Source organism: Adiantum capillus-veneris, chromosome 8 (genome assembly GCF_014529385.1).
Source record: "Adiantum capillus-veneris isolate H3 chromosome 8, ASM1452938v2, whole genome shotgun sequence".
Taxonomy (NCBI): Eukaryota; Viridiplantae; Streptophyta; class Polypodiopsida; order Polypodiales; family Pteridaceae; genus Adiantum; species Adiantum capillus-veneris.
Window position 1 is genome coordinate 109,822,542 of NC_140938.1, and position 19,196 is coordinate 109,841,737.

A 19,196-nucleotide genomic window follows, 5' to 3' on the forward strand; every position below is an offset into this window, starting at 1 on the left:
TCTTCTCCTCTTCTCTCATGCCCATCACCTCCAAGCGAAGTATCCATTCCGCTTCGAGTGATGACCATTCTGAAGTCTTGGGTTCTGGTGGTCTTGGGTTCTTAAGTTCACGAGGAACTTGGCCTCTTGGGGATCTTGGGTTCTTAAGTTCACGAGGAACTTGGGTTCTTGGGGGTCTTGGTTCTTGAGGTTCTTGAGTTCTTGAGGTTCTTGAGGGTTTCTTCCGCTTGCAAACCGTGTTTGAGAAGGATCTTCTCTTCACCCGAGTTCTACTCCTTTCTGCAAGCGCACCCCTTGGCGGCCTTGCGCTCACACCAAGGTTGCTTTTTCCCACCTCACGTCGATTGGCCGGCCGCTAAGTGCACAATCCGCTCTCAATGAGTGAAAAGAGACACAAGGGGAGGCTAGACAAGCCCTTCTTTCTTGGAATTCCAGTCACTCTTCAACAAAACACGATTAGGAATCGACACGCTCAAGCAAACTTGGGTTCGTGCGACCTCAACAAGCAAAAAAAAATCTTGTGGTTCTTTCCTTGAGTGATACAGAACACTGCCAAAGCTCTGATACCAATTTAGGTGCAGCGGAATGATTGTTTGCGCTTTGCTCAAGATGAGTGCTCCGAACTGTGCTCAAGGTTCCTTTTAGTTCTTATGGAAGGTAGAGCCTTCCGTTCTTAATGCAAAGTGCTATGATCACAACAAAGTGAATGGACACTGTGCGTGGAAGTGTATGAGACTGAGAGATAGAGAGAGAAGAGAGATACGACACCAGAGACGACGTAAAACCCTCCTCCGAAGACCCCTGTCACGTGACACATCCCAACCCTATGTGTCCGTGGACAAGCTACACCACAGCAGGGTTCAGTCAGTCCGATCAAGTTAGATTAGCAGTGATATGGCACTTTTGTGAGTCTATTCGTAGACCGTGCATGCCCAGTCACTAAGCATAGATGCATATCCTCCGGTTGCACACAACATGATCATCAGAATTCCCATCAGAATCCATTAACATCAGTTAGGGGAATTTTCCAGTGCATTTAGCCTATTTTCCTATTTATTGGGATTTTCACTTATTATTTTTAAGTGACTTTCCAACAAAAGTAGGTAGGGCAATTTTGCTAAGTTAATATATAAGCAAACCCAAGTTAGCACTTTCTGGCAGAAGAGGCAGCAGGAGCACCTTGCTCAACAGGCAACTCCTCAGCAAGACCAACCCCCGCGACTACTTTGGCGTTTTCTCCACAGAAGACCTAGCGTTTTTGCATCAAATCAGCCTTGGCGATTTGTGCACAGCAGATCAGCCCCGGCATCATCACGACACAACAGATCAGCCTAGCGTTTTTGCATTTACAAAACCCCGGCGACAGAAGGACCAATTTCAGCCCCTGGCGTTTTTGGATTTCAGCAGCAAATTAAGACCGGCATTATTCACCTAAAGTGTAGCAGTTTCAGCCCGTAAAGACCATCAGTTTTCAGCCCTAAGAAACCTCATTTTTCAGCCAAGAAAACGCAGCCAAAACAGTCATTTTCAACCACCGAAACAGTCCCGAAATTCAGCCATTAGAAGATCTCAGATTTCAGCCATCGTCGTCGTCGTCGTCGGCATAGACCAAGTTGCATAGTCCATTGCATACGCATTGTACACCTTTGTGCAATCAAAGAATAGACCACTCTCGCCGACGAGAGTGGGGCCTTCGGAGGAGGGTTTTACAACCTCTCGGGTGTCGTATCTCTTCTCTCTCCTTCTCTCAATCTCATTCACTTGCACGCACAATATCCACTCACTTTGTTCGTGACCACAGCACTCTACAAATGGAAAGCTCTCTCTTTCCCTAAAGAACTAAAAGGAACCTTGAGCAATAGAGATAACTAATCTTGAGAAAATACAACATTCATTCCGCTGCACCTAACATTGGTATCAGAGCTTTGGAAGTGTTCTGCATTACTCAAGGAAAGAACCACAATAATTTTTTTGCTTGTTGCGATCGCACGAACCCAAGTTCGCTTGGGCGTGTCGATTCCTAATCGTGTTTTGTTGAAGAGTGACAGGAATCCCAAGAAAGAAGGGCTTGTCCAGCCTCCCCTTGTGTCTCTTTTCACTCATTGAGAGCAGACCGTGCACTTAGCGGCCGGCCAATCGACGTGAGGTGGGAAAAAGCAACCTTGGTGTGAGCGCAAGGCTGCCAAGGGGTGCGCCCGCAGAAAAGGGTAGAACTCGGGTGAAGAGAAGATCCTTCTCCAACGCGATTTGCAAGCGAAAGAAAACCTCAAGAACCCCAAGAACCCAAGACCCTCAAGACTCAAGAACCTCAAGAACCCAAGAACAAAGTTCTTCGTGAACTTAAGAACCCAAGTTCCTCGTGAATTTAAGAATCCAAGAACCCACAAGAACCCACAATTGCAGAATGATCATCACTCGAAGCGGATTGGATACTTCACTTGGAAGTGATGAGAAGAAGAATTTTCCCCACCAGGAGGTTTTTCCGACCCTTCCCCATCTACGACACCGATTGCACTAACTCCTATGGAGGCTTTCGACAAGAAGTTAGAAGATAAAGCAAGAGATGCCAAACCAAAAGCAGAAATAGAGCGTGACCACGAAAAAAAGATGGCAGCCATAGAGCGTCAGTACCAAGAAAGAATGGCAGCCATAGCGCGTAAGAGCGAGCAAGCACGCTTGGAAGCCAAAGCAAGAGAAGCAGAAATGGATCGCAGACACGCAAAAGACAAAGCAGAAAGAAAAGCAATACAAGAACAAAGCGACCGACAAAACAAAGAGTTTTGGCGACTCTATTCTCAAGCTCAGGCACAGATGCAAGAGATTTGGGGAAAGGAGACTCTCTCAGTCTCTTCTTCTCCAAAGCAGGATACACAGGATTTGCATGATTGTGTGAAGCATGATGATTTGGATGACAAAGATAAGCATGATGATTTGAATGATATTGCTAAGCATGATGATTTGGATGCCAATGACAAGCATGATGATTTGCATGATCAAGATGTGATTGCTCACAAGCATGATGAGTTACATGAAGATGACGTGATTGTTCACATGGATGATGTGTTAGTAGATTCTTTTTGTAGCGAAGCTAACCTCGTTGTAGATTCGATCAATCACGAACGAGCGATCTTGGCTCTCGAGCCTAGGTCAACAGAACCCCCTCAAAAAGAACCCACTCAAGAAGAACCCCGTCAGGAAGAACACATCTTGGCTCTCGTGCCTGGGTCTCAAGAACCATCACAGGAAGTATTATGTGTTCGCATGATTGATACGCACGCATTGTTCGAGTGTTTCATTCATGACGGTTTCCTGTATTTTAGTCAACATCGTTATGTGATCCCTTTTCCTAGGCATGACATATTGTATGTTGAGCACGTTTCTTTCATGGATGAGCACGAATGTATGCGGTTATTTCATGAAAATCTGAAAGGTATGTATGTAAGGAAGTCACATTCCATGTCTCTTCCTTGGCATGACACAGTTTCCGAAAGAGCACATGATAGTATGAGCACCAAGCATGGGCATTTTCATTACGAGTTGCCACAGTTGATTGATTTCGATCAAACAGAAAAGATTCGACCTCATTGTTTGCATGTGTTTGATGAACGGGTTGTCACTCCGTCTATTTGTTCATCTACATTGCATGCACAGTCTTTAGAGAAGACAAGATTTTTTTCCTTCACTTTACATGGAATGGGTATGTTCATGGTTTTGTGTTGGAGATTGTTTCAGGAATTTTCAGCCATCGAGATTCTTGAAGACGAAAGAAGCAGGACTCTAGACGAAGTTGAAGCAAGAAAGGAGATTCAGAAGACTTTGTGTCGCTTTCGGCGCGGCCCAAAGAAGCAAGCGATGCAGACCTTTATGAAGTTCAAGTACCGCACGACCCACACATCAGAGTGAGCCGCGAAGAGTCCCTTCCAGGATTCCGGATGCTGTTGGCGATCTCCCTCGACGCCATACAGTTCGGTACCAGTACCTCACTTTGAAAAGGAGTGGATGTCACGTGACACATCCCAACCCTATGTGTCCGTAGACAAGCTACACCCAGTGTTGCCAAGAAACGCGTTTCTTCACTCATGAAACCTACGAAACGTTTCAGAAACGTTTCTGTATGAGTTTGGACGTTTCAAAGGTAAAAGTCAAGGCTCGTAAGTTTTCGCACGTCAGGCTGTAGCGTTGATTTTTTTATGTCATGAAATCCTCAATGTCATGAATGTAGCTTCTGTCTTGCTTCTAATGATGAAAGTTAGTCCTATTCTCCCTCTTTTTCATGTCTAAGATGTCAGCTTATATCACTTAAACTTACGTATATATCTTTAGTTTGCACGAAACTTCTGTTTTGGCGTTTCTTTCTCGGACGAAACCGTTTCGAAACTTTTGAAACTCGTTTCAAACGAAACGTTTCGAAACTCCGTTGCACCTAACAGCCCCACTCTCGTCGGCGAGAGTGGTCTACTTTTTGATTGCACAAAGTGGTACAATGACTATGCAATGGATTGATGCAATCTGGGACTATGCGGTGACGACGACGGTGATGACGACGACAACTTTAGGGCTGAAATCTATGGTCTTCTAAATGTTGAATTTCGGGGCTGTTTCGGTGGCTGAAAATGACTGTTTTGGCTGCGTTTTTATGGCTGAAAATGGGGGATCTTCTGGATCCAACTAGGGGGTGGATCTGCTGCTATGGATACTACTGAAAAACGTTGCTGCTCTGCTGTCGCTAAGGCTGAAAATGAAAAACGCTGGGCTGTTGTCCTAGCATTAGCAAATTGCTGACTTGTTTGTGATGCTGGCGATGATCTGCAAAACGCTACACAATCTGTGGTGATGGAGATGATGCAACTGAGAAAACGCCAAGGATCTGGGGGAAACCAAAACGCTAGGGCTAGGGTGAGTGCTGAGGGGTGCTTGATGAGTTCTTGAAGGTTCCTGTTGAGAAGGTGCCTGTTGAGCTGGAGCTCCTGCTGCCTCTTCTGCCAAAAAGTGCTAACTTGGGTTTGCTTATATATTAACTTAACAAAATTGCCCTACCTACTTTTGTTGGAAAGTCACTTAAAAATAATAAGTGAAAATACCAAAAATAGGGAAAATAGGCTACATGCACTGGAAAATTCCCCTGACTGAATCTGATGGATTCTGAAGGGAATACTGATGATCATGTTGTGTGCAACCAGAGGATATGCATCTATACTAAGTGACTGGGCATGCACGGTCTACGAATAGACTCACAAAAGTGCCAGATCACTTCTAATCTAGACTTGACTCGACTAACTGAACCCTGATCATGGTGTAGCTTGTCCACGGACACATAGGGTTGGATGTGTCACATGACAACCCCTCAAGAGCAGTTTTACAGTGCATAGACCTATTTTTCCTATTTTTGACATTTTTCACTTATTATTTTTAAGTGACTTTTGTTAGAAACTAGGTAGGGCAATTTTGCTAAGTTTGTATACATAGAAACCTAGCGCTAGCACTTTCTGGCAAAAGAAGCAGCAGGAGCACTTGCTCAACAAGCACCTTCTCAACAAGATTCCCCCCAGCAAGGCCTAGCGTTTTTGCAACACAGCATCAACATTGGCGTTCTTGCACCATAGACCAGCCCTCGCGTTTTTGCATGGCAGATCAGCCTCGGCGATCACAAGAACAGCAGATCAGCACGGCGTTAGCAGATTCCCTCAGCAAATAGCAGACTCCCCCTCAATCATTTTCAGCCCTAACGTTTTTGCATCTGCAAGACACTCAGTGTTTTTGCAGATCTTTGCGACAGAATCAGTCCTAGACTCAGCATTTTCAGTTTTCAGCAGTCGGTTTCCACAGTAGAACCCCCAAACCTCGCAGATCTCACCTTCCCGCAGCAGATCCTCGCCGCACGGTCCGATCCTGCGAAGTTTACAGTTTCAGCCTGGTAAACGCAGATTTCAGCATCTGCGTTTTCAGCGCGTCGTCGTCGTCGACATCGTCACCGACATAGAGTCAGAATTCAGCAAATAAAGATTTGCAGATTTCAGCCATTAGTGTTTTCAGATTTCAGCCTGTCTCGTCGTCGTCCTCATCGTCGTCGACATTGTCGGAAAGTTCAAAGCATTGTAGAGATTTGTGCAATCATAAGTAGACCGCTCTCACCATAGAGAGTGGGGCCTTCGGAGGAGGGTTTGACAACATTCTGGTGTCGTATTCTTCTCTCTCTATCTCTCAGTCTCATGCACCTTCATTCACAGTGTTTATCCACTTTGTTCGTGTCCATTGCACCCTTGAGCACAATTCGGAGCACTCATCTTGAGCAAAGTTCAACATTCACTTTCGCTGCACCTTACAAAAATAGTCATGGTCAATGAAGGAGTACGAGCCGAAGTGCGACGCGAGAGAGAGTGCGAGAAGAAGAGCACGACGATATGGTAAACTTGCTCTACTGTAATGTGTAGAGCATAGTGAGTTCTTATTAGGTTTTAACAAAAGAATATGTGTACATACCTGGCGGCCCGCCCACTGACCTGGGCGACCACATTGGGCTTTATACCCCAACAACCTCCCACTTAAAGTCCAATGTGGTACTTTAAGTGTGAGAGAAGCTACTATACAAGCTAATATACAAGAGATGTAGAGAAGTGATGTACTACCCTACACCTAACTCCTTGCGAAAATGCGCAAAGCTCTCTGAGGGAAGTCCTTTTGTAAGTAGATCGGCAGGATTTTCTGTGGTGTGAACTTTGACAAGCTGAAGTTGCTTATCCTCGAGCATTTCCCTGATGAAATGATACTTCACATCCACATGCTTTTTCTTTGAGTGATAAACTGGATTGCGAGCCAATTGTATAGCACTTTGACTATCACAATATAACACAGGCATCTCTTCTTTGATTCCCAAATCTGTTACTAGTCGATTAAGCCAAATTGATTCTTTGCATGCCTCTAATGCTGCAACATATTCAGCCTCTGTAGTAGACTGAGTAACACAATCTTGTAATCTAGAACGCCATGATACTTCTCCACCAACCAATGTAAAGACATACCCTGACGTAGACCTTCGGTTGTCTAAGTCACCTGCATAATCTGAGTCTATAAAACCCTTTACACATAGCTCCTGACTCCCATAGCATATACGCATACTCTTTGTAGCTTTCAGGTATCTCAATATTCCTTTCACTGCCTCCCAATGTTTCTTGCCTGGGTTTGACATGTATCGACTTACTACTCCCACTGCAAATGCAATGTCTGGGCGAGTAGCAATCATTGCATACATCAAACTACCCACTGCAGACGCATATGGAATCTTATCCATTTCAGCCTGTTCTTCCTCAGACACAGGACAATCTTGTTTGCTAAGTTTCACATATGGTGGCAATGGAACACTCAATGCCTTTCCCTTCTCCATATTAAAACGTTGCAAAACCTTGTCAATATACTCTGTTTGAGATAACCAAATCAACTTCTTTGATCTGTCTCTCTCAATGCGCATACCAAGTATATGACTTGCCTCACCCATGTCTTTCATGTCAAACGATTTTGCCACCTTTGACTTCAAAGCTGAAATTTCTTCCAAGTGCTTGCCAGCAATCAACATGTCATCCACATACAAAATAAGGATCAACCAACTACCATCCTTAGCCTTCTTTGTATATAGACAGTGATCGAACTCACTACGTTTGTAGCCTTGAGAAAGCATATACTTGTGGAATTTATGGTACCATGCCCTCGGTGATTGTTTTAAGCCATAAAGACTCTTTAACAACTGGGATACCCAATCTTCCTTGCCTTTCTCAACAAACCCTTCTGGCTGCTACATGTAAATTTCCACATCTAAATCACCATGCAAGAACGCTGTCTTGACATCCATTTGGTGCAACACCAAATCTAATATGGCAACCAATGCAAGAAAGCATCTCAATGTAGTCATTTTGACCACCGGAGAGAAGACTTCATCAAAGTCAATGCCTTGTTCTTGCTTAAAGCCCATGGCAACAAGCCTTGCTTTGTACTTGGGCTGACTATCATGAGCGGTGATCTTATACCTGTAAACCCATTTACAGGGTAGAGCCTTTTTGCCCCGTGGTAATTTAACTAGCTTCCATGTCTGGTTTTTATGCAGAGCTGTCATCTCTGACTGCATGGCCAATTGCCAATTCCCGGAGTCCTTCATTTGCACTGCTTCCTTGTAACATGAAGGCTCATTGCAATCAGTCAACATGACATAGTTCATAGATGGAACAAACCTATGAGGAGGTCGCGTGACACGTCCAAATCTACGCACAATAGGTGGCTCAGGCTCAGCCACAACCTGTGGTTCCAATCTATCCTGCCCTTGCTCCTCTTGAGCCCTGACATTTTGTCTTGCACGTGCAGGTCCATCTTCTTGGAAGACAACTCTTCTAATCTCCTCAACTTTCTCTGGTTTAGAATGATATTTGGCTTCATTAAAGTGAACATCATTGCTGCGGATAACCTTTCTGGATTCGGGATCCCAAAGTCTGTACCCCATCTCACCAGAATTACCATAGCCTAGAAAGATGCACTTTCTACTCTTTGGCTCAAGTTTGTTCCTAAATTCCTTTGCAACGTGAGTATATGCCTCACAGCCAAAGACTCTGAGATGCTTGTATGAGGGCACCTTGCCTGACCATACCATCTCTGGCACTGAATCCTTCTGCAAAACCTTGCTAGGAGATCTATTTACAAGATGAACAGCTGTTGATACAGCTTCAGCCCAAAACCCATTTGGCAGTTGTGCATTAGACAACATACTTCTGACCTTCTCTTGTATGGTCCTATTCATCCTCTCAGCAACACCATTTTGAGGAGGATTGTAAGGAGCAGTAAGTTCACGTTTTATACCTTTTGACTCACAAAAGTCCTGAAAGGCCTTTGAAACATACTCTCCACCATTGTCAGTGCGTAAGCATTTAAGCTTCTTGCCACTCTGATTCTCCGCAAGTGTCACAAACGTTTTGAAAACACTAAACGATTAATCCTTGTGCTTGAGAAAGTAAACCCATACTTTCCTCGAGTAATCATCTATAAATGTCATGAAGTAAGAAGCTCCCCCTAGAGATAGGTTAGGCATAGGTCCACACAAATCACTATGAACAAGTGCCAATTGTGTATCTCTTCTACTGCTTCTATGCTTATGTGGCTGTTGTGTTTGCTTACCATACAGACAATGTTCACAGAATTCAAAATCATTAAATGAAAATCTAGGCAAATAACCAGAATGAGACAAGATTTCCATTCCCTTCTTGGACATATGTCCTAACCGGCTATGCCACAAAGAAACGTTCGGCTGCTCGGTTACATTGATTACATTTTTAGAGACATTTGATACATAAATCATGTAAAGTCCTCCAGACTTTACTCCATGTGCTACTGTCATAGAACCCTTGGATATCTTCCACATGTTCTGTCCAAAAGTGGTGACGTAGCCAACATCATCAAGTAAACATGTGCTGATCAAGCTCTTTGTAATTGCGGGAACGTGTCTCACATTCTTCAACGTGAAAGAAGAGCCATTCTGAAACTTCAATTGAACATCTCCAACACCTAAGATCTCACATGTCTGCCCATTGCCTAGGCGAACATGATCTTTAGTGTTCACATAAGAGGCAAACCACTCCTTGTTTGGAGACACATGAAGTGATGCCCCTGAGTCTATAATCTAGTCACTCAGTGTATTTCCATCAGATGCTGTAAGAAGAGCTGAGTCCATTGTATTCTTCAAGAAGTAGATGTCTCCTGACACTAGACTGTCATCCTCTGCAACAGTGTTTGTCACATTTATTTCTTGAATCTTCACTGAGGACTTGTTCTTCTCACCATGGTCTTCAGCTTTCTCTTTGCCTTTTTCTGCTTTCCATTCTCTGCAGTCTCTTTTCATGTGACCCTTCTTGCCACAATGGTAGCATTCTATGTCACTCTTGCCTTAAGCACTGCGGGACTTGCTACGAGACTGATTCCTCTTTCCACCTTTGTACTTTTCTTTGGTCCTTCCCCTGACAACTAAGGCTGTTCCTTTGCCTTTGTCCATTGTCTTTCTATTGGTTTCTTCAGTAAGCAGACTTCCTTCTACACCTGCTATGTTCAAACCATCTGGAGATGCAGAATTACTCAAAGCTGTGCGAAAAGTGTCCCAACTTTCCGGCAATGTGATCAACAGGAACATAGCTCTAACAGGTTCATCAAACTTGACACCTTGAGCTGACAACTGACTGTAGATTGTGTTGAATTCATTCAGATGATTGAACATAGGTGTCCCTTCTTTCATCTTCAAGTCAACAAGCTTCTTAAGCCAGTATACCTGTGAAGCTGCACTCTGCTTCTCATAAAGATCACTCAGCTTTAACCATGCTTGATAAGCCGACATCTCATCTGCTACATTGAAGTAAACGCTTTCTGCCAAAGTCAGCATAATGGTAGAAAGTGTCAATTCATCCATTTCGCTCCATTCATCTTCGTCCATATCTTCAGGTTTTAACCCCTTGAGCTTTATAGGTTTTATCTGCTTCTTTTGTACCAACACGTGCCAAATCTGCTTCTTCCACAATGGGAAATTGGTTTCATCCAGCTTCTTGATATTGTAAAGAGCAGTGTCCTGTGATCCAACCATAGCTACGCTTCACAATGGTTTACTTTCCTGGGAAAAATTCGGCAGAGTTTCCCCTGTAAACTGACCTCTGAACCAATATCAACCTGTCAAATGAACCAAGAAAGCTTCAAATTCTGCATAAATTTCGGCAGAGTCTCCTTTGTAAAATGGCTCTAGTGTACTCAAAAAACAGACCAAAAAACAACTCAAAAAACATTGTCTCTCTAACACTGTAAGCTGCGGGTAAACCTGTCCTGCACCTGTACTGTCTCTCACTGTCCTGTCACTGTCCTGTAAGCATAGACTGTGACAATGCCTCAACGGCAGTAAAGCAAAGATGCAATCCCAACTGTCTAACTCACAGTCAATACATCCTAGCTGCCTATCTAAGGGTGCTCGAGGGATCGCTCCAAAACCTGTATCACCGAAAGGATCTCAACATTCGAGAATCCCCCAGCTCAATAAAACCTCACTCGACTCTCAACAAAGGATGCAGTAAATCTGACAGTACATAGACTTCCCACAAAGTCATACATCCACAAATTTCCCACTATATGCTGTAACAGTTGCAGCGGTTGTTTGCTGCGTGACTCACAGCCAGCAAACCCTCAACAAACATACATCATCTCTGACAATACATCCCATGTGGAAGTACCTGCAATGTCAAGATGAAATCTCGAATATCAAGCAGCAAACACAAGCTACCTGATGAACTAGTGGATGTCGCCTACAATCTGTGTGTAGATGCGCCCGTGTCGTATATGACACGCCTCCAAGAACTGTGAGCTATCCTTCGATGTGTAGACAGCCACAAATCAACACTCTGGGAGTGTCGATATCCTCAGCACCTGCAGTCGTAGGCCGAAAACCCCAAATTTGCAGAGTCGGATCTGCACCCGCCGAGACCACGTAGTCAAAAATGGCCTGCGCAGACCTTTGTCGAAGCCGAACGGTGGCCGAGATGACCTCGGGGCCGTGTCTTCGCCTGTCGAATTTCACTTCAATCTGAGCTGGTGACTCTAGCCTCTTGCAGTGCTGCCCCGAGCCTCGATCTGAGCTCTGATACCAGTTGAAGGAGTACGAGCGGAAGTGCGACGCGAGAGAGAGTGCGAGAAGAAGAGCACGACGATATGGTGAACTCGCTCTACTGTAATGTGTAGAGCATAGTGAGTTCTTATTAGGTTTTAACAAAAGAATGTGTACATACCTGGCAGCCCGCCCACTTACCTCGGCGACCACATTGGGCTTTATACCCCAACAGTCAATAACAGTGCCATGATGTGAGACTTACCAAAAAGAGCTTTGGATGCAAAAGCACTACAACAATACATTTCCTTCTCCCGAAGTTTCTACAACTACCCTGAATTTCGTTTTAAATGGGAGAGAATGTCACGATTGTGACTATGTTGCAGTATTATATCTACTCCTAGTTGCAGATACGCAAAGTGCCATGCCAAGGAGGACCCCTATGCTTGGATGGTTGCGACCCTTCGCCCAAAAGACGTGCCTCTTTGCCAAAAGCCACACTCCTTTGATGATTATTCACACCCCTTCCCTCTACAGTTGCGACTCTTCGTCCAATGGTTGCAACCCTTCGCCGAAAGGATGTGTCTTTACGTCTAAAGTCACGTGTCTTCACCATGAGACATGTCTTTTCATTTGTGTCTCTTCGTCTCCTATATAAGGAGCCTATTGTACTCAGTTTTCAAGCATTCATTCAAGCAATCAAACACACATTCAGTTTAGTGAGTCTCAGTTTGATCTTAAGTATGAAGTTTTAAGTCTTAATTATAGGGTTAGCACCAGTAATCCTCACAGACGTAGGCTTGCACCCAAAACTTTACTTTAGACTTTAGGACACAGAGAAACTTTGCAACTAAAAACCTGTAATGGGAATTGACACTTCAAACACACATGGCTTGGAAGCTAGAGCGCTACCAAGCAAACGCCAACACACGTTGGCCCCAAAAACTGGCATCCCTTTCGGTATTTCTTTATTGTATTCAAAGAGGGTTCAAAGAGGGAATAAAACCTATGATTTCCTACGAGCTGCCCCGCACAATCTGGTCACAGTGAGAGAGAGAGGCAGCCCCAAATTGCTTTTTGCACCAATTCTTGGCTGAGGTGGCTGAGTTTGACTTTCTGCAGGCTCTGGTGCTACCAAATGTCCACTATGCCTCTTAGAGTTAATTTTCCTAGTACCCACTGATTGATAAGTGTAGCGAGGGGACCTAAATGACTTTGAACTGAGCCTAGACACCCTTTTACTGCTAGGATTCCAACTCGTGGCAATGAGACTCTCTCAACCTATGCCCACTGCCTCTCTCTCTTGATCCTACATGCAGCAGTATCGGCTCTAGTGATAGGCGGGCATGTGTATCAACGCTAGAGCATGCATGTAAATCTCGCAGACATCTCTGTATGGTCTGCATAGCTCCACAATGCATCATGCTAGTGTCAGTCACTGTACGACTGACAAACCCTGTTGCAAATGCTCCCAATGTAGCTGTCGGGTCGCGCCTCGACACTAGTAGGTCGTACATGAGACGCCCAAATGCTGACGAAATCTATAAAAACCTCGATGTACCAGCCTCCTCAGCGCTATCTGCATATATTGCATCATCATGACTACTCATCACGTATAAATGTATCATCGTCGACACTGGGTTCGATGTCCGGCCCCGAGTAAAGACTTTAACCCCAACGACCTCCCACTTAAAAGGCGAATGTGCCAATAAGTGGGTCCTACTAGCTAAACTACTAGTATGTACAAAAACAAGTAAGAGACTCTCTCAACCTACACCCACCGATCTACATGCAGCCGTATCGACTCCAGTGATAACAAGCGTGCATATCCACGCTAGAGCCTGCATGTAAATCCCGTAGACATCTGTGTCTAGTTTGCATAGCTCCACAATGCATCATGCTAGTGCCAGTCACCGTATGACTGGCAATCCTGCTGCAAATGCTCCCACTGCAACTGCTAGGTCGGGCATCGACACTAGAAGGTCATGAGACGCCCGAACGCTTATAAAATTTGCGCAAACCTAGATGTACTAGTCTCCTCAACGCTATCTGCATATACTGCATCGTCAAGACTACTCATCACATATGGATGTGTCATCGCTGACACTGGAATGGCTACGTTCTTCTCATCCATAGGCGGAACTCTGTGTCCTGGCATCAACTCATCACCCTCTAGCATGAGCATATCAAAGAACCTATGTCCGTCATCTCTGTCTGTGTCTCTAGGGAGCAGACCCGCTCTACCTATGTCTGCACAGACTTCTCACTAGAGCACTGCCACTCTAACTCTGTCTCTACAAAGTCTATTGGCATGTCCTGCACAGCTACATGCTCTATCTCCTCGTTGTCGACCGAGATTGTGTGTGTGTGTGTGTGTGAGAGAGAGAGAGAGAGTGTGTGTGAACACACTCTTACACCCTTGCTTCCTTCTCCCTGCACTCTGCTTGCTCTATAGCAAGGTTCTTCTCTCCTACTCCCTATTGCCTTGCTCTGTGCAGAGGTCTCTCACAAGCTCTTCTAGGCCGCTAACGAGCCAACGCCACAGCAAGCCCCAATTGCTTCCTTGGTTAAATTCTCCAAGTTGCCCTTGCAATTCCTTGCTTAGCGCTACTGAAAATCCCCAACTACTTGGTTTGCTTGCCCAAGGCCCGATTGTCTACACCTGATCGACCTGCATTTTGACTCTTATGTCTTATTTTCAAGTTTAGTTTGTTGTTTTTAGTTTAGTTCAATGTTGTTGCAGTGATCCACTGCCTGTTCAAGTACTAGTCGGTTATCATAGAGACTCTCTATAAAGGTGGTCCATGCCAAACTCCAAGTCACAACATGTAGATAGGCACGAGAGCCACTCACAATCACTAAGAGAAACCCAGTTCTTCCAAAATCCAAAAAGGCAATCTCTCACCACCATGATTGCTACTCTCCTTTCTAAATAATGTAGGTTGACCAAAAGAAGCAATGGCATTAACCATGCCTAAAAAATAGGGAACCATGCAACTCAAAAGACCACATGATTGTAGTAAAGGAACTCGCCACTTCAACACCCACACTCTCCCTCCCAAGATCTTGAAATTCTTGCTGTTCAATATTAAGAGTTAAGCAACATTCCTCGAGTAACATTGGCAAAAGTATGTGAGATGTGTGTTATCATCCAGACTCCAATGTCACAAACACATTCGTCTAGTAATGGTGGAAAACATACTAACACATGGGAAAGCCTTGAGACTAACAAACTGAGGCCAGGCATACCACATGATGCTACCGTGTAGATTCATGCAGCATGGCAGCCTCACAGAGATGGAGCAAACATACATGAAAAGGGACCCACATAAGCCAAACTTGTAATTCAAAAGGAAAAGGACTTCCAAATAAAACATAACCGTATGTGGCAAACTCGAGCATAAAAAAGAATGAGTTCAAAATGCACAGCACTGCAATAACACGTAAATGAGCCAAGTACCACAAAGATGCAACACCTTTAACATCATCAAACTAATATCAAGTTATTTTCTCTAAGTAGAATTGAAGAAATTATTCATGTCATGATGTTGAAAAAACATACACCACGCAGTACCAATGCACCTGCGTTCCATCCTACTGAAATCCTATGTAATAGTCAAGGTCTGTAACGTAGAGACTCTGCTTTTTGGACTTTCCAGACTCTAGATGCCCTTTTTCTGGTCTTTCCAGACTTCAAATTTGCATATGAATCACTGGGTACACTATAAATAAGAGAGTGTGTGTGTGTGTGTGTGTGTGTGTGTGTTGGGTGGTGGTGGTGTGGGGGGGGGGGGGGGGGGGGGGGGGGGGGGGGGTAGTAGGGCACACCTCTGCATCAAGAGGGTTGCGCTGATAGTCCTCGGCAGCCTTCTCACGTGCAGTCTCGAAAAAGACGAGGCGCTCGTATTCTTCATGCCCCATCTCCATGCTTGCCTTCTTCCTTCTACTACTCTTTCAGTGTATTAACTCTGCTCTATGTCTGAACTCTGCAGCATGTAAAGTAAACACGCAAGCTTTCCTTAGCAGGTCTCTCCTTTAAATTTTAATTTTAGGATGAGCAAAGCTAACTCGAAGGAGTGCTTCGTTAGCTACATATGATCTAAATACACAAAAAAAAATTAGCGAAGTAAAAAAGTAGATGAAAGTATTTAGATTTAGGTTTTTGTCGTCAGCTAGCGATGCTTAAAATAGATCCGGCTTTTGGGGCTATTTTTTGTTGTAGCCGCTATTAAGAGAAGTAGCCACTTGCTCTAATATAAAGCCGGCAAGAGCAAAAAGACACAACAGGAACTAGAATTGGTAGCAGCTAGCAGCGAAGCAGAGTTGGGACTCGACAACATGTGCTCTCTCTCTCTCTCTCTCTCTCTCTCTCTCTCTCTCTCTCTCTCTCTCTCTCTCTCTCTCTCTCTCTCTCAGTGTGTGTGTGTGTGTGTGTGTGTGTGTGTGTGTGTGTGTGTGTGAGAGAGAGAGAGAGAGAGACAAAGGAAAGGAGGTTGATTCTATTACTTGAAATCTCCCAGAACGCCCAAATGGTGTCTATTCTAAGAGCAAGTAAATCATTGTTTACATAGCACGCCCGTAGGCATCAAACGGAAAAATGAAAAACTAGATACAACTAGGCACATGACCAAACGGAAAAGATTGAAGACTAGGGTAAAAAACCTCTCCTAAAGAGAGTAAAAGTGCCTTGGCACGCTAAGTGGAGAGAGGTTGTTAGTAGCCTTTGAAAGGTATGCACTTCGACCAAAAGCCTAGTCAGCCAACTGTAAATCAAGAACCTAAGCCACCAAACGCCACCAGTGGTGAAGATGACAGTGAGCAGCTACAAGAATCTCAGTGTGGAGCAAATGCTCGCCGGTTGGTGAAATCTGACAACAAGACGTAATGGAGAACAGAAGGGAGAGAGCAGTTGTTGGTGGCAAAGAAGAGGCAGCTCACATCACCAAGATACTTCAGGAGTATGGCACGAGGTGGGTAACAAAGCATTGCACCAGAGCTGACAAGGAGCTTTCATCCAGAAGAGCGAGCAATCCACTTGTTGAAGGTGTGTAGCAGGCTACAGTGTCACTTTCACAGGACACAGTTAGTACAGTGGTCTAGGCTGTTTCACACTGGACGGACCCTTTGGGCTGGGAGTGACACGTGGCAGTGGTAGGGTACCGACGGTGGTCTAGTGGACATCGTGGCTAGGTCACCACATGGATGACATTTATGAGCCGTTGGTGGCCCTTTATGGTGTTACATATGAGTAGTAGTGGTTGGTCATCCGCATGATCTTCTTCACCTTTGGTCCAGCATCGTCCTCGAGAGCAGTGAGTCTTTACACAGAGCACGTCTTCACCATCCCGGCACATCTGAGCCTCGACACCCCCATTGTACCTGTGAGTCCTGGGCTGGAGCTGAGTGTGCTGCCACGCCAGAGTCTGTATCAGTCTTTGAGATAGTCGAGTCATATGTTTTGGTCTGCTGTTGTGTCTTTGCGAGCTCTGTTGACGTCTATTGTTCCTTCCTGTTCAGTCTGTTTAAGGGAGATTCAGTCGGTTTGAGTGAGATTGTCATGCACATTGCACTGAGGACTACCCATTGTAGAGAGCACGACACATTATCCGCGCTACAGGTGCTCTCATTTTGGCGATCACAGTGGGACCTCAACTGAAATCTCACTCTGTGAGGTACAAATCTTGAAACTAGTTGGGTCTATCCAGCTTCGCCTACCTTGCCTTGCACTATTCTCCTCTCGCCTGGTCCAACTGGTAGTCCTCTCTCGCCCTGGTCCAACCTGCCCTTGTCTCTGGTCTAGACCTCCTTGACCCTGGTCTAGTCCTCCTCGTCCTTGGTCCAGCCTGGTCTAGTCACTTGCCTGGTCTAGTAGAGTCTAGACCAGTCTTCAGCCAGTTCAAGGTTTTCTTGCCCAAAGCTTGGTTGGTTTGGTGGTCGCTGCATGACCTATACAAGGCGGTCAGTCGAGCGTCAAAGCGCACTCCTGAGTCCTCTGAAGTACTACAACAGAAGACGACCTTTGGAACTTGTTAGAAGTCCATCAACCTCATCACCCATACCTCCCCATACGGCATCACCCATTCCTCCCTCCGGTTCCACATCTTCCAGATCACCTTCTCCAGTGAAGCTCTCTCCTATTTTGCTACAGCAGGCTACTGAGCAACAGGCTCAGCAAGGGGCCATGGAGCCATTGGCTAGCGTTTTGGCTAAGGTAAACATCAAGTTCCCTACATTCAAAGGTCTCTCTTTATAAGATGCTGACGACCATGCAAGGAGGTTTGTATCTCTTTGTAGGGGTCGTGGTCTTAACAGGGAAGATGCTTATTTGGTACTCTTTCCATCCACCTTGGATGGCTTAGCAGACAAATGGTACAGCCAGTTTGCAGAGAACCATTTTGCAACTTGGGTAGCCTTAAGACAACAGTTCTGTGCAGCTTTCAGGCCAGGTGACTACCAGGAGAAGGTGTTGGATGAGTTGGCCAACATGGTGCTCCAACCAGAGGAGACTTTTGCAGAACTTATGACCAAAACCAAGTCTCTGGTTGCCAAGCTTCCCCAGCAACCAGGTGAATTTATGGTTGAGAAGTGGGTAGAGAAGGCGCTTCCCAAAAGTTCTCAGCAAAAACTACGAGAGAGTCTCCGACCCGACGCCACTCTGGAGGAGTTCATCGCAGCTGCTACGTAGATAGAGGGGGCTAGGAAGCTGTTCACCAACCCCCCTCACATAGAGACCCCCTCTGTGTTTTTGGACAGTCCTTCTGATCCTTTATCTTCTTTACGCAGGGAACTAGAAGCCCTAAAGTTACAGCAAGCTCTTCAAGAGGAGAGGTCCTTCTCTCTTAGACAAGAGAAGCCTACACATCACGAGGCATTGGAACAGATTAAGCGCGAGCTAGAAGAGCTCAAGTGTCAGCAAGAGACTAAGGCTACGGTTTGGTGTAGCTCATGCCGCTCTCTAGGGCACCCTCCACAGGAATGCCCCCTTCGGGTTTACTGCCACTTCTGTGAAAAATCTAGACATGAGGACAAGGATTGTTACTACCTCAAGGGATTGCGACAAATACAGCAAAGTCTTGGTCCTTCTCTTCAGCAAGGGCCAGCACCTACATCCAACATGGTTTCTCCCTGTGGCCATCCACACCATATGCCACCCTTGCTGACAGCCCCTCATATGCAAGGTATGCAGAGCACTTTTCCCTCTCAGAGCTTTTATAATACCCATGCTCCCTCATCTCCTCAAAGCTTCTATGCCTCCACCTCCAACTCAATGCACCAGGAGCAAGGATCACCTCGTACTTCGACTCGCCCTTTGAATCGGCCCATTTTGTGCTACAGATGCGGGGAATATGGGCATTACCAAAGCAAATGCCCCCTGCCAGAAGGGTCCCCTCCCTGTCGTCATTGCCCCAAAACGAAGGATTACTACAGTAAGGATTGCCATAAAATTCGTGCATCCACGGCTTCGAACCCAAGTCAAAGCCAGAATGAGTTTGCCTTTCCCAAGCTCAACTTGATAGCAGTGAGCACCGTTTCTCAACTGCCCCCTTCTACCCACATGGTTACCCCTCAAAATAAGCCGCCGCAGTTG

General features: G+C 45.3%; 1 protein-coding gene across 2 annotated transcripts in view; it reads right to left on the reverse strand.

Moving 5' to 3' along the window:
• LOC147452756 (mitochondrial import receptor subunit TOM20-like) overlaps positions 1-15,654 on the reverse strand; it is an 81,203-nt gene extending 65,549 nt beyond the window's left edge. The window contains exon 1 of one of the 2 annotated variants that reach the window (XR_015188924.1): positions 15,437-15,654. Coding sequence is in view for 1 of the 2 variants with exons in the window: in XM_086518355.1 (XP_086374481.1) it covers positions 15,437-15,535 (99 nt within the window). In the remaining variant the exon portion in view is untranslated. The remainder of the gene's footprint in view (positions 1-15,436) is intronic. The other variant, XM_086518355.1, reaches the window with a different exon arrangement.
• Between the last annotated feature and the right edge of the window lie 3,542 nt (positions 15,655-19,196).